Source organism: Sturnus vulgaris, chromosome 8, assembly GCF_052056855.1.
Source record: "Sturnus vulgaris isolate bStuVul1 chromosome 8, bStuVul1.hap1, whole genome shotgun sequence".
Lineage (NCBI taxonomy): Eukaryota > Metazoa > Chordata > Aves > Passeriformes > Sturnidae > Sturnus > Sturnus vulgaris.
Window position 1 is genome coordinate 11,423,386 of NC_142250.1, and position 12,599 is coordinate 11,435,984.

At 37.9% G+C, this 12,599-nt stretch overlaps 1 protein-coding gene across 4 annotated transcripts in view; it reads left to right on the forward strand.

The window, feature by feature from the left end:
- Positions 1–12,278, forward strand: part of LDB3 (LIM domain binding 3) — a 115,542-nt gene extending 103,264 nt beyond the window's left edge. For all 4 annotated transcript variants that reach the window (XM_088168831.1, XM_088168829.1, XM_014877963.2 and 1 more), the window contains 5 exons: positions 870–1,170; positions 2,379–2,559; positions 4,785–4,905; positions 6,195–6,310; positions 7,553–12,278. In XM_088168831.1, the coding sequence (XP_088024957.1) occupies positions 870–1,170; positions 2,379–2,559; positions 4,785–4,905; positions 6,195–6,310; positions 7,553–7,642 (809 nt within the window). In that variant the 3' untranslated portion in view covers positions 7,643–12,278. The remainder of the gene's footprint in view (positions 1–869; positions 1,171–2,378; positions 2,560–4,784; positions 4,906–6,194; positions 6,311–7,552) is intronic.
- The last annotated feature ends 321 nt before the right edge of the window (positions 12,279–12,599 follow it).

Consider the following 12,599-nt stretch of genomic DNA (forward strand, 5'->3'; position numbering starts at 1 on the left):
TGCACCAAAGGTTTTATGTGCTAGTCAAAGGGTGGAAGAGAGAAAGGATCGTATTCTGTTTTACACACAGGAACTGAAGCGCAGACACACTTTGCTTTGCTCAAAGTTATACAGGAAGTTTGTGGCAGAGCCAAGAACTGAACTGAGATCAGTCATAACCACAAGTCTGGCCTTCCTCTAAGTGCTGTTGGCTTTATCTTGCTGGTCATGTGAGCTGAATTGGCTTCCTCAGTATTGCTTCCAGTGCTCTCTATCTCTGTGTTCCTGGTGGCAGCCTGTTTTTCTTCAAAAACCTAGGAATAAATCTACAAATGATAGATAACAGTGACATCTGTAGAACATCTTGTATTTTAATTAATATAATTTAAAATTAAATTATATGTAAATTTTAATGATAGAAAAATTAAATTAAATATTAATATAGTATGATATAAATGAGATCAAAAGTTAAGCATAGCTTACTGAAATTCTGGGGAATTTTATCTAAAACTTTACTATATTATCTGGCTTTTCTATTTTTAACCTGTCTTAAACCAAGTATATGGCAGTCTTTGGAATCATCACAGAATTGCTATATCCATTCTAGCAAATGAAGAGATGATCTTGACAATGGTCTCCATAAAATCTGTAAAAGCCAGTAGGCAATGATTTCTGCAATGCATGTGTATTAAAAGTTAGTGACTGTGATGATACCCTTGGTTTCAGCCCAGAATAAATGAGCAACAATGGGACGGGCCATAATTAACTATCACCTAAAGCTTTTATTGTATGTGTGTTGTGGAGTACCCTTTGGTAAGTGTTGCTGTATTGCCAGTAGAAGAAAAAGACTTTAAAATCCTTCTTGGTTTCTTTTGGGATACTTAAAACAGCGCCAGCACCAGTTCATTCCTACACCCCTGCCAACACGGAGCCTGCGAGTCGCCCTCCCTGGGTGACAGATGACTCCTTTTCCCAGAAATTTGCACCTGGAAAATCCACCACCACTGTCACAAAGCACATCCTACCCAGGGGTGCTCCAGTGATATCTCCTGCCACGATTTCTGCTTACCCGTCTCCAGTTCCAACTTCTACCCAGCCCCCTGCCTTAGCCCGGGGAACAGTTCAGAGGGCGGAGCGTTTTCCTGCCAGCAGCCGAACTCCTCTCTGTGGGCACTGTAACAGCATCATTCGGTAAGATGATGGGCCTTTGAAGAGGGATGAAGCAGAAAAGAAAGTATCAGAGAGACTGGTTATTGTACATTAATATACAGTTCCAGAGCCTAAGACTCTGTTAAATTACCCAGCAGGGATGTCTGTTGTCTGCTTCATTAATTTAAAATTTCCAGAGCTCATTTTGTTGTTGTGTGGTTCACTTTTTATCACTGCAAAGTTATACATGCTAATTGTTTGCCTCTTGGATGTTGCAGCAAATCCTTGCTTGATTTTAAACAGGTTTCTGGACCTAAGGTAACCCTTTGAAGGAGGTTCATGTAACCTCATTGGGAGAGTTGGGGGGCTGGGGGCAGAGGGGGGGATTGTGGAGAGAAGAGGAACAAGGCATCATTTTGGAACAGCAGCCAAATGTAATTGTTGCTTTTGTGTCTGGAGAAAGATAATGCCTACACTCTATTAGCAGTGATTCATAGCATGCCTCTCCCTTCTCTCCCAATTCATTCTGCTGGACCAGTGCCTACTGTTAGCCTGTGCACTGCTATCCAACTTTAAGTAATCCATGTTTATAATGACGGTCTTCTCCACTAAAAGGAGCTAGTTTGGTGCTGTGGAACTGCTGATTATTGTCCTTTATATGTTCTGGAATGGAAATATTCCAGTAATAATCACTATATCTAACTAAAATCACCAGAGTCAATCACCAAAATGAATTCAATGTGACTTCCACATAATGAAACAGCAAGTTGTCATCTGATAGAATAACATTTCTAGAATGCTGCATGCAGTGCTCTCAGATGGAAAGAAGGTAGGAGACTTTAGGAGTTGTTGTGAGGTGTGGGTGTGTAAGGATGGAAATTTGATATTTCATGCTTTCAAATAGTAGCATTATCTTCTGTTGCCTTTGGCCTTTTCCTCTTGTCTTTGCATCTGCTTACTTAGACCACTTTACAGCTAAGCAGATACCAAACAATTGATTTTTCCAACAGTCGTCTGTAAATGCAGTGTATGAAACCAAAAAATAATGAAATGTTTTTACCAGTGTGTTTTGAGTAATGGCCTTGACAAAGACCACTTCTATTCAGGTTTCTAAATGTTATTTTAATATGCACCTCATGGTTCAAGTAGCTTATTATACGTGTACATGGTGTCTGGCAAAATGGGTTTGCAATCAGGGTCATTCAAACCTTTTTTTGCAATACAAATAAGATAATTACAATTGTTTCCAGAGGTCCTTTCCTGGTAGCCATGGGTCGCTCTTGGCACCCAGAAGAATTCAATTGTGCTTACTGCAAGACATCCTTGGCCGATATGTGCTTTGTGGAGGAGCAGAACAGCGTGTACTGTGAGCGCTGCTACGAACAGTTCTTTGCACCAACCTGTGCCAGATGCCACACTAAGATTATGGGGGTAAGAGAACAAGATTAACTCCTTGTGCAACTGTGTGGATCCCTGAAACAATGAAAAAGTTTAGACTATAAACAGTGAATGTAGATGTTTTATTATTTTGTCCTTTTAAGACTCATTTCCCAGCTTGTTGATTATTTCAGAATGAGAAATATATTATTTTACAATAAATTTTATCCATCTGAAGTCTTGGATATTTCAGTACCTTTTTGAGCTCATAGACAGAATATGTAATCCAGGTACCATCTCACTGAGTGTAAAATAAGTAACACTTTCTGGATAGTTTTTTGCTTTCTGATACACACTATGTTACTTTTATCTCTTCCCTTACAGTAAGAGACATGAACTGGGTTTCTATTTCTTACACAGGACTTAGTCAAAATTTCAGTAGAGAAATCAGTGATGTTGGGAAGAGGCCCATTGCTCTTGCTGCACTTCACTGTTAGCAGCACAGCTGTTGAGGAATTCTGCTGGCTTCTCATAGTTAAGAAAATACAGAATAAATACAAAAATCTGAATTCCACAAAGCAAAAAATACCTGCCACTTTTGTCTTAAAGGACTCACGTACAAGTAAATGCACAATTTAATTTGCTCTCCACATACCTTAGATGGTGGTGAGGCTGGAATACCATCAATAATTTTAGCAGTGTATTTATGAATGCAGTTGTAGTGAAAGTATGATAGTGAATGTATGACCACAATGAATAAGCAAGGAGACCCTCACTGATTTTTCACTGCTTAGCTGTCACCCTTTGACATCTGTCTAAATGTTGGCATTAGAAGATGCAACTTAGAGCATTGGAAGATGCTTTTCTCTGCAACTGCCAATTAGGGGTGGCAGCTTCAGACATCGATGGTGAAGCTCTGGCTCCAACCAAGTCTCGTTTGCTACTGCAGCAGAAGGAGTAATTTATAGCAGAGTGCTGACTTAACCTGCCTAATGAATGCTGGCACAAATCAATTTCCCATTACGGATTTTCATCAGGAAAATAGCAAAGATGCCAGCTGCCTCTATTTATATTAATAAGATTTCTCAAGCTATTTTTGCTTCTTACCTCACTAAGGTTCATAAATGGATCCAAACCTATTTATCAGCAATAGTTGTTTTGCAAACAGTAACAGAAGTTAATGAATCTCAAATGGTGATTCTCTAATGAGATGTATGGCAAATCTAAATTATACTATTTTATCTATTCACTGGATTGAAAGCATGGAAGAGGACTTCAATCCATTTTGTCATAATCAGTGGACATTAAAAACAATCTTTAAAAGAGAATCAGAATCTATGTGTATAATTGAAAGCAACATAAAATAGGATCTAGATTCTCAGCTGGTATAAATCAACACTGTTTCACTGAAGTTAACAAAGTTAATTTGCAGCAGTTATGCAGCTGGCCCTTTGAAATCTGGGCAGAGATACACTGTCAAACATCATCCTGACTACACGTAAGATTGACAAATTAGCAGGTAACTGTGCATCAGAGCCCAGTACAGCAGCTTTTGGACTTGGAAGACAATAGATGAGAAAAGAATGAAACTAATAGAGATTTCTCCATACTGGACAGAAGTAAGAGGCTGATAAAATCTAGATGTACTCAGTTGAGGAGAACATCAGTTGCACAGAATTAGTGTTTTTTGTCATAAACACATAGCCTAAGATCAGACATGCAGACTCATTTTTACTAATCACTGAAGTTAAGAGAACCTTTCATTTTATTTTTCTTTTTTTTAGATTTTTACATTAGTTTGTGAATTGTTCTTGTAAGAAGCGTAAAGAAACGACTACATAATCTAGATTATTTTGAAATAACGGATTTACACCACTTATTCTTGGTCTTAGAAAATTACTCTTTAAAATTTATTTAACAAATCATACTCTTGCATTGAAGAGTTCATACTGGTCGTGTCCAAACATGGGAGAAGATAATCAGAATCTTTATGCAGAATCTCTCTTGCAACAGCAACTGGACATGTTGATACAAATTGCTGGCTGAACCATATTGTTTCACTTTGGCAAATACATTGTTCTAGAAAGCTTGCATTCCTATTTCCTCTTTCTTTCCAAAAGGAGCCCAATTTCTGTCATAATTCTTTCTTTTGAAGAGGGGAATTGGCTGATACAGAAGGGAAGAATTTAGAGCATCTCTACCATGTGTTTGTTCTCCAGGAGAAAGTTGCAGGGCTGGCTATTCTGCTGGAGATTTTTGTTTGTTTGTTTGTTTTACAGGAAGTGATGCATGCCCTAAAACAGACTTGGCACACAAGTTGCTTTGTCTGTGCTGCTTGTAAGAAGCCATTTGGGAATAGCCTGTTCCACATGGAGGACGGGGAACCTTACTGTGAGAAAGGTATGGCAGTCTGGACAGTTCTGCACAGTAATTGTGTGTTTCACATTCATGGAAACAACGTGAGAATAAAGCAGCTGGTGAACAAAATAATATCAGTTACCCATCCAGCATGGATTTTGTTTCCACTCTCCACATATACAAGTGTATGTGTCTCTGCATTTTTCCTGTTTATATGAGAGAATGGCAGAGAGCTGGTCTTTGCCTCGATGTCCACAATGCCTTCACTTCTCTCCCTTATCTATTATCATACTTGGCACTTCTTTCCATACACATTTTCCACTGTTCCACTCCCCTCCTTGGTAGATTCTGCTCACCAGAAATATAAAATTAGTCTTCTAGGGCTGCCCACAATCCCTGAGTCGCTGGAGCTGTGACCTCTGATGCTGTTGCCTCACCCTAGAATTGTTCAACCAACACTTATGAAGAGATAGCTCTACACAGATGTGCAGTACATGGTAGAGCAGATTTTGCTTCCTGGCTGCTGCTTGTCAACTGAGAAAGGAAAAGGCCATGTTTTCCCAAAATGGTACTTGCCATGCAAATGAGTTGTCTGACACATGCAGGAAGGAGGTTAAGATTTAAGTGGTGTTCCCTCAGTGTTCCCCTTGTGCATTCAGTGAGCTCCTGGCCTACTTCTCTCTGGAGAGTCCTTCCCTATGGTTATGCAATTCAAATTTTACAGAGTAGCTCTTATTGAAGAACAAAAACCATATAGTATCACTGACTGGGTATCTACCCTTTAAAATTGGAGGTTTTGTCAGAACATCAAATAACTCACATTAGTTCCGTATACCTCTGGAATTTCCACTAATATTTTTCAACCTCTAGCCTTTCTAAATCACACTTAATAAAGATGTATTAATCAGCCACTATAGAGTTTCCATAATGTTCTCTATGCAAAAAGAACATTAATCCAGGCATGGAAACTTGTAACATTCCCTTGTCATTAGACTCTTGTACGACCATAGTTGTCCTATGAATATATTCCACATATATTAAGCTAATTTGAAAGTAATGTGAGAAACATGACTTCAAATTCCATGGATTTTTTTGTATGTCTTCTACCTTTGTGATGATAAATGTCATACTAAGGGGTGGTTCTGGACCGAGTTTGTATTTAAATAATGAAAGAAAAGAAGCAACTTTCAGCAGGAGTGTTTCAGTAAATATAGTAGGAAACGGAGCAAAAACAATCAAAACATTAATTGTCTGGAAACATTCTATTTCTCTTGGACTTAATATGATTATGTTAAGAGTTTGTTCTAAGTTTGCTTTTTATTCTATTTTAGATTATATTGCTTTGTTCAGCACAAAATGTCATGGCTGTGATTATCCTGTTGAAGCTGGAGATAAATTCATTGAAGCTCTTGGACACACTTGGCATGACACCTGCTTCATTTGTGCTGTAGGTTCTACATTAAATACTATCTCGTTCCTTTATTCTCCTAAATTGTGTAGTAACGTAACAAAACCTGAAAGCAGTCTTAACTAACATATGCTTAAGGATGCAGAGGGATGAAATTTCATGTTTTACTTGCATTTGGAGAAGGATGGGAGTAATTTTTCTTCTCCTCCTTAACTTTTTCTAGGATTATGAAATGTCACCATCATAAGTGTTTTCTAATAGAACATCCAGTTTTATATAGTACATACAGTAGTACAAACCACTATTGCTGTTATTCTTTCCAGTTGCTAAATAAGAGAGAAAGACTGAAAATAAATTTACACTATACTGAACAGCATAATCATAATCTTACCTACAAAGCAGTGAAGTTCGTATTTCCATGCTGCATGCTTGTTGAAACTTGCAAAAAGAAGTCTGTTTAGAGAGCATGAATACTAATTAGCATAGAAGTTGGTCAAACTCATCAATCTGTGGTGTGCACATAGCTCTAGAGTGTGGCCGTATTCCCACACTCTGCACACAAAGCAGAAAAATCCGCATGATAAGCAGTACTTTCATCTGGTTCTAATACCACTCTGCAACAGTTCTGCAACGTATTTTTTCCTAAAGTAATAATATCTAGAATCTCTAATTACCTAAAAATAGTATATTGGCCACACCAAACCAACAGTGACAATTTCTAATGTTTGTTTAAGTCTAAAATTTAGGTAGAATAGTTGAAAGTATAGATATGTTTATAAATATCTGAAGCTAAACTTGCTTTGCAGAAAAGTGTCTTGAGAAAACGGAAGTCTTTTGGAAATTCTAACATAGAAAGGAACACTGAGTTTCCTTTACAAGCTAACAGCTCTCAATCACTTATTGATCACTCATGAAGATACTTTCTTTGAATAGTTCATGTTCTTTTTCTTGTTCATTTGCCTGAGCTACCCCATTTTCTGTGGAAGTGATAAATATGTAATATTTAAATATATGTATATATATGTATATATGTGTATATATGTATATATGTAAATAGTGTAAATATGCAATTCTCACAGTGGGGGTCTTTTTAAGGACCTAACTTTATTTCTTTCAGTGGGTTAAATCAACAGCAAATCAATACATGACTCCTACATGACTCCTAAACACTACCAAAGAAATGCATGGGCAGAAGAGCAATACAGTTGAAACTGATAGTCGTATCTTTCTCTCTTTTCTTTTTCCTTAATTATTCCTGATTGCATTTATTATTAATTCTAGGTATGCCATGTGAATTTGGAAGGTCAGCCATTCTACTCCAAGAAGGACAAGCCACTGTGCAAGAAGCATGCCCATGCCATCAATGTTTAAAGGAAGAGTTGGTAGTCAGTAATGCTGGGGTAAAACAGATGGTTAACTGGGCAATTATAAAGTTGATAACCATGGCTAGCATTTCTCTCAGTAAAAGCTAGAAGTTGGCACTTTTCAAGTTTAACTTTATCTCTTTCATAAATGCAGAACGTGCTCTTTGCAAAGTTCATACAAAAACCTACTGAATGAATAGTCAAAACCGAATGAATATTCAAAACCAAATGAACTAATGAACTAGGCTATTATTTGAGCAACAGTTGGGGGAAATATCAAAATTAACTAAAAACCTTAATATAAAAAGTAATGTGCAAATATAGTTTCAAGTTAACTACTCACAGCAGTTTTACTGCTTAGACCACACGCTGGGGTTTAAAAACAACTGGAAAAATACTTCTGTATTAAGTCATTTTCTTTCACAGCAAGAATGAGTAAGTGCCATATGTACAGTCATCTGTAGAACCAAAGGCTGTAGCTTTCAAGGGGAAATAAATAGATTAGGGCTTCCTCTAGGAAAAGTGAGTGCTATTCCATTATGATGTGATGCTACCTCATAGCATCAGATATTTTAGATTCTTTCCAAATAACAAGTCTGCCTTGAATCCATATGTAGCTGGGAAGCCTAGGTGACAATCCATAACAGTTTGAAAATAAAGTGGTTGGGTCAGCCTTGCTAGTGCCCTTGGCCTCTCTGTGCACAGTAGATAATTCACTTTCAAATCATAATGGAAAAGGACAACTGGCTTTCTCCAAATTGCTCTTACACTGAATGAATAGAGCTGGCTGGAAAGGCTGGCTTTTAATTCAAAACCAGTTTTCCTTTTCTCCTGTGGAAAAAAAAAAAGATATTCAATCTTGCTTTGGTTTCTAACTCCCACTGATATCAGAGGGAGGTAGGAACCTACATCTAGACCTTCACACTGGTGAACACAGAAGAAACACATCCATCTAGCACAGCTAGGTTGTGGGAAATAACTTGCAGAAGTTCCCTACTCTATCCCACATAATTAGGAAAAAGGCATTTATTTTCCTATAGTGAATGAATGTTGATGGAAAATTCATAAGGCAGCAGGCACATGCTCTTTATTCCTTTCCTTAGTTTAAATGCAACACATCAGGAATTGTAGCAGTATTTGACATTGGAAAACAGTAGCTATGTTCCAACAATTAGGATTACCATCTTTTCTAATGGCTATACAGGCATCTATCCTAATAGTTTGAGAACAACTTTCAAGTTATCCAAACAGTTTTATTTATAAAACTCTTTTTTTTCAAATAAGCAATACTTGTAGCACTGATAATACTTTTGGATTTTTGAATATCAATGACTTTTATATTGGAGACAGCAGTTCTGTCTGATGGAGTTAAGATGGAAAGTCTGATCACCATTCAAGCTTTATTAACTCATTTAAGTGAGAATTATGATGTGTGTGTTGACAGCTTGCAGTACTGACAGTTTTGAATTAGTACATCTGAGGCTGAGGATGCTTTCTGTGGGCCACATGCTGGTGCCATCTGCACCTATTTTACCTTGTGTAGCAAAAAATTACATAACATTGTCTGTCTTGTCCCTCCCATGAGTAATGCCCATTTCATTTGTGTGTCTTTTAAGGGATGAAAAACTATTCAAAGCTTGGGGGAAGAATAAATGAAATTTGGAGTTCTAATATAAGAATTAAGTTAGCTGCAGGCAGTCTGCATCTTGGACAAAAATAACAACCTGAACTGCCTGTGGCAGTTTTGACATGTATGACCTGTATTTATTCAGTAGGTATCTTAGCTTTCACTGATCTTAGTGATCTGCTCTGAGTTGCTACAGGGTCAGATTTTTGTATGCATGAATTATTCTAAAACACTAGTACATTATATGCAAAGGGGTTTGTTTGGGGTTTTGTTTGTTTGTTTGTTTGTTTGTTTGGGGTTTTTTTGTTTGTTTGTTTTTTGTTTTTGTTTTTTGGTTTTTTGGGGGGGTTTTTTGTTTTGTTTTATATATAAGCAAACAAATTTTCTGTTTTCAGTCGGTGCTGGGCTGGTGTGAATATGGTCCCATAGATTACAAAATCCAAAGATCTGGCTCATAATTTTCTCCAGAGGAATAAATTGTAATTATGGAAGTTAAATATTTTTTCCACTCTTATCTGGCTTCATTAAATACATATTCACAACAGTGAGAAAATTCTACATTTCCTTTTCATTTTTCAATGCCATTCAAAAAAATGCTGTTTATTATTAACTGTTGTTTGAGAGAATTCACATCAGCATACTCTATACTGAGACGGCATTGGAGGTATTTTTAGACAGATTTGTGTCAGTGTTGGCCACTGACTGGGACTAATCTCTGACTGCAGCATCAGAATAGGGGGTCAGGCTCCATGGGAAGGGCTTGTGCTGGATTCCTCAGGAGAATTCCATGAGGTCTTTCAGCTCTAATCTGCATGTGTTTATGTGTATGTGTCTCATTCTCCCCTCCACCTTCCCCTCAATGTCCCTTTAAGCTTCCTCTTCGCTGGCATCGTGAAGGATAAATCGTTTTAGGATCTGGCCTGAGATGTGGGGCTGCAGCTTAGGGAGCACAGTCTGTGAAAAGCTGCTGGCAGGCAGCGTGGCTGGGGCTGCACTTCCTCAAGGTCCCTGGGTAGCCCAGACTGGTGCTGAAGTGGCCCAGGCCAGCCTGGAGTGACTGGCATGGGGTGGGGTGTGGGGAATGGGGCCGGTGTGGGCAGGGAGGGAGCCTGGGATCACAGCAGGGACAGCACCTGAGGCAGCCACAATGCAGGGGCTCTGCTGGCCTCTGGCTCCGTGGGGAAAGATGAGGCAGTGAGGAGACAGGAATCCCTTGCTGGGGCTGGGGCTGGAGGGGAGGAATAGCCAAGACAGGCCAGTTCCACCAGGCTGGCATGTCAGAGAGCTGGGGTGGGCAGCCAGCATGACTCACTACAGTCAGGGAGAGGGCTCCAAGGAAGAGATGAGGGTACAAGTAGCTCACAGTAGCCCAGAGAGATGGTTTGAATACGTACAGAAGGGGGGAGCAAGGACACAATCTGGTAAATCCGAAGTCTGGACTGCAGGAAAGGGAATGCAGTGTATGTAAGCAGAGCTGAGCTGGCTTGCAGGGTGGCAACAGTGAAAGTGCAGCAGCACAGACTTCAGTGGGAGCTGTACTGGCTTGAGAGAGTCGTGAAAATGTCCTTGGGCAGAGAACCTGCACTGTAGCACATGCCCTGACTCCAGCTGGTGTCTGAGCAAGTGAGATTAAAGCTAGTTTACATATCACTATATGAGGTACAGTGATATCTCTGAATGAAGAACAGAGATACCCTGAGGATTATCATGTAATAAAAAGTTCCTGTTATGACTTGTGCTGCTTCATAATGTGGTCCAAAAATAGGGAATCCATGTACCCACCCTTGATATCTATATTAAGATAGAATTTTTGCACATATCTGAACCAGAAATTTGTGAATAATAATGTAGCATTTTAACTTTCAGGGGGGTAGAATACCACGTAACTGCTGATCCTCTTCTGCTGTATCACCTTTGTGATATGGGGAGGGTAAAATGCATATCTATAATAATATATATCTCTAAAATTCAAATTACGGCCTTTTAACTATCACTGAAAAAATGTTGTACAAAAAGATGCAAGATGAATAATGTGTACTTGATTATGTTTTATGTCTTGTAAGAGATGCCTGGGATAAGTCCTAAGTTCTTCTGAATATTTCTTTTCATTCTAATTAATGTGAGGTTTTACCCAATAAAACAAAGATACTGTACCTCTGAATGATCAATTTAAAAGATAGGTCTTTTGTCTAACTAAAAAGTGTTCAATAATTTTTCAGTCAAAGGATTCAAAAGTTTTTTAATGTTTTTCTCTCTTTTGGTGTTCTTTTTGCAGAACAGGGCAAAATTAAATGTTTCCAAAGAAGGCTACTTTTATTATCTGGACAAAAAAAACAGTCTTAGGACTTCTTTTCATTAGTTTTTACTATATTGGGTTCACACATTACACAATTCTAAAATCAATTCAAAACAAGGAAAAATATTTTTCCATTGGTCCTTCAGTGGTCAGTACTTTGGGTGAAATGTTTTTGCTGAAGATTACTTGTATTTACGTTTAATAATGTGAATGTCCACAGCACTGAACACATTCATTAGTGTCTAATGCTGGGCACACTAATGTTTGTTTGCAATACTTGTCTCCTGGTAGTGGATATGAATTTGTTTAGTATTTATAAGCATCAGAATTTGAAACTGAGTGATTTATTGCCTGCAGTGATCATATATTAGGAGTCTAAGTTTTATAATATTTTGACATGTTGAATTGATGCCACAAGTGCCCTTGCTTTTAGATAGATATTTTTTCCTAAGTTCCTAGTTATTTCGGAACAGAATGTCTAGTGGTTTATGAGATGTGAGTAATTACCTTGCATGGATTATCTGTGCCAACATGAATAAAACCATCTAGTAATAAAAGCAACGTGCAAAAGCAGTTAAAGCTTTGTGATTTGGGTATATTTTTAATATGCCATGTGAACAGCTGACAGCTTTCAGACATGTAATATCAGTAAGAAAGCATAAGAAAGCCTGTACTCTCTACTTCAGACCTGAAAATAAAAATTAAAAGGATTGATTTCAACTTTGTTGTATATCAATCTTGAATATTTTATTGACCAAATAATGCCGTTTTAAACAAATATTAGCACGCTTAAAAGATGCAGTCTGCTAACAGTACATGTTGTAACTTAGCAAGACCTGTATAGTCCCAGACCTTATTGTGTCAACAAATACTGTTTATAGTAACTTTGTAAGGAGTGGGTAAATTCTGTCTTCAGTTACATCGATGCGTCTGCAAACAAAGTTTGACTGCATAAGTTCAGGTAGGTGTTCTGCTATTTCTTAGCAAAGGTTATTTAAAATACACAAAATATTTTAAACACTCTCATTGAGCTCTAGTGCA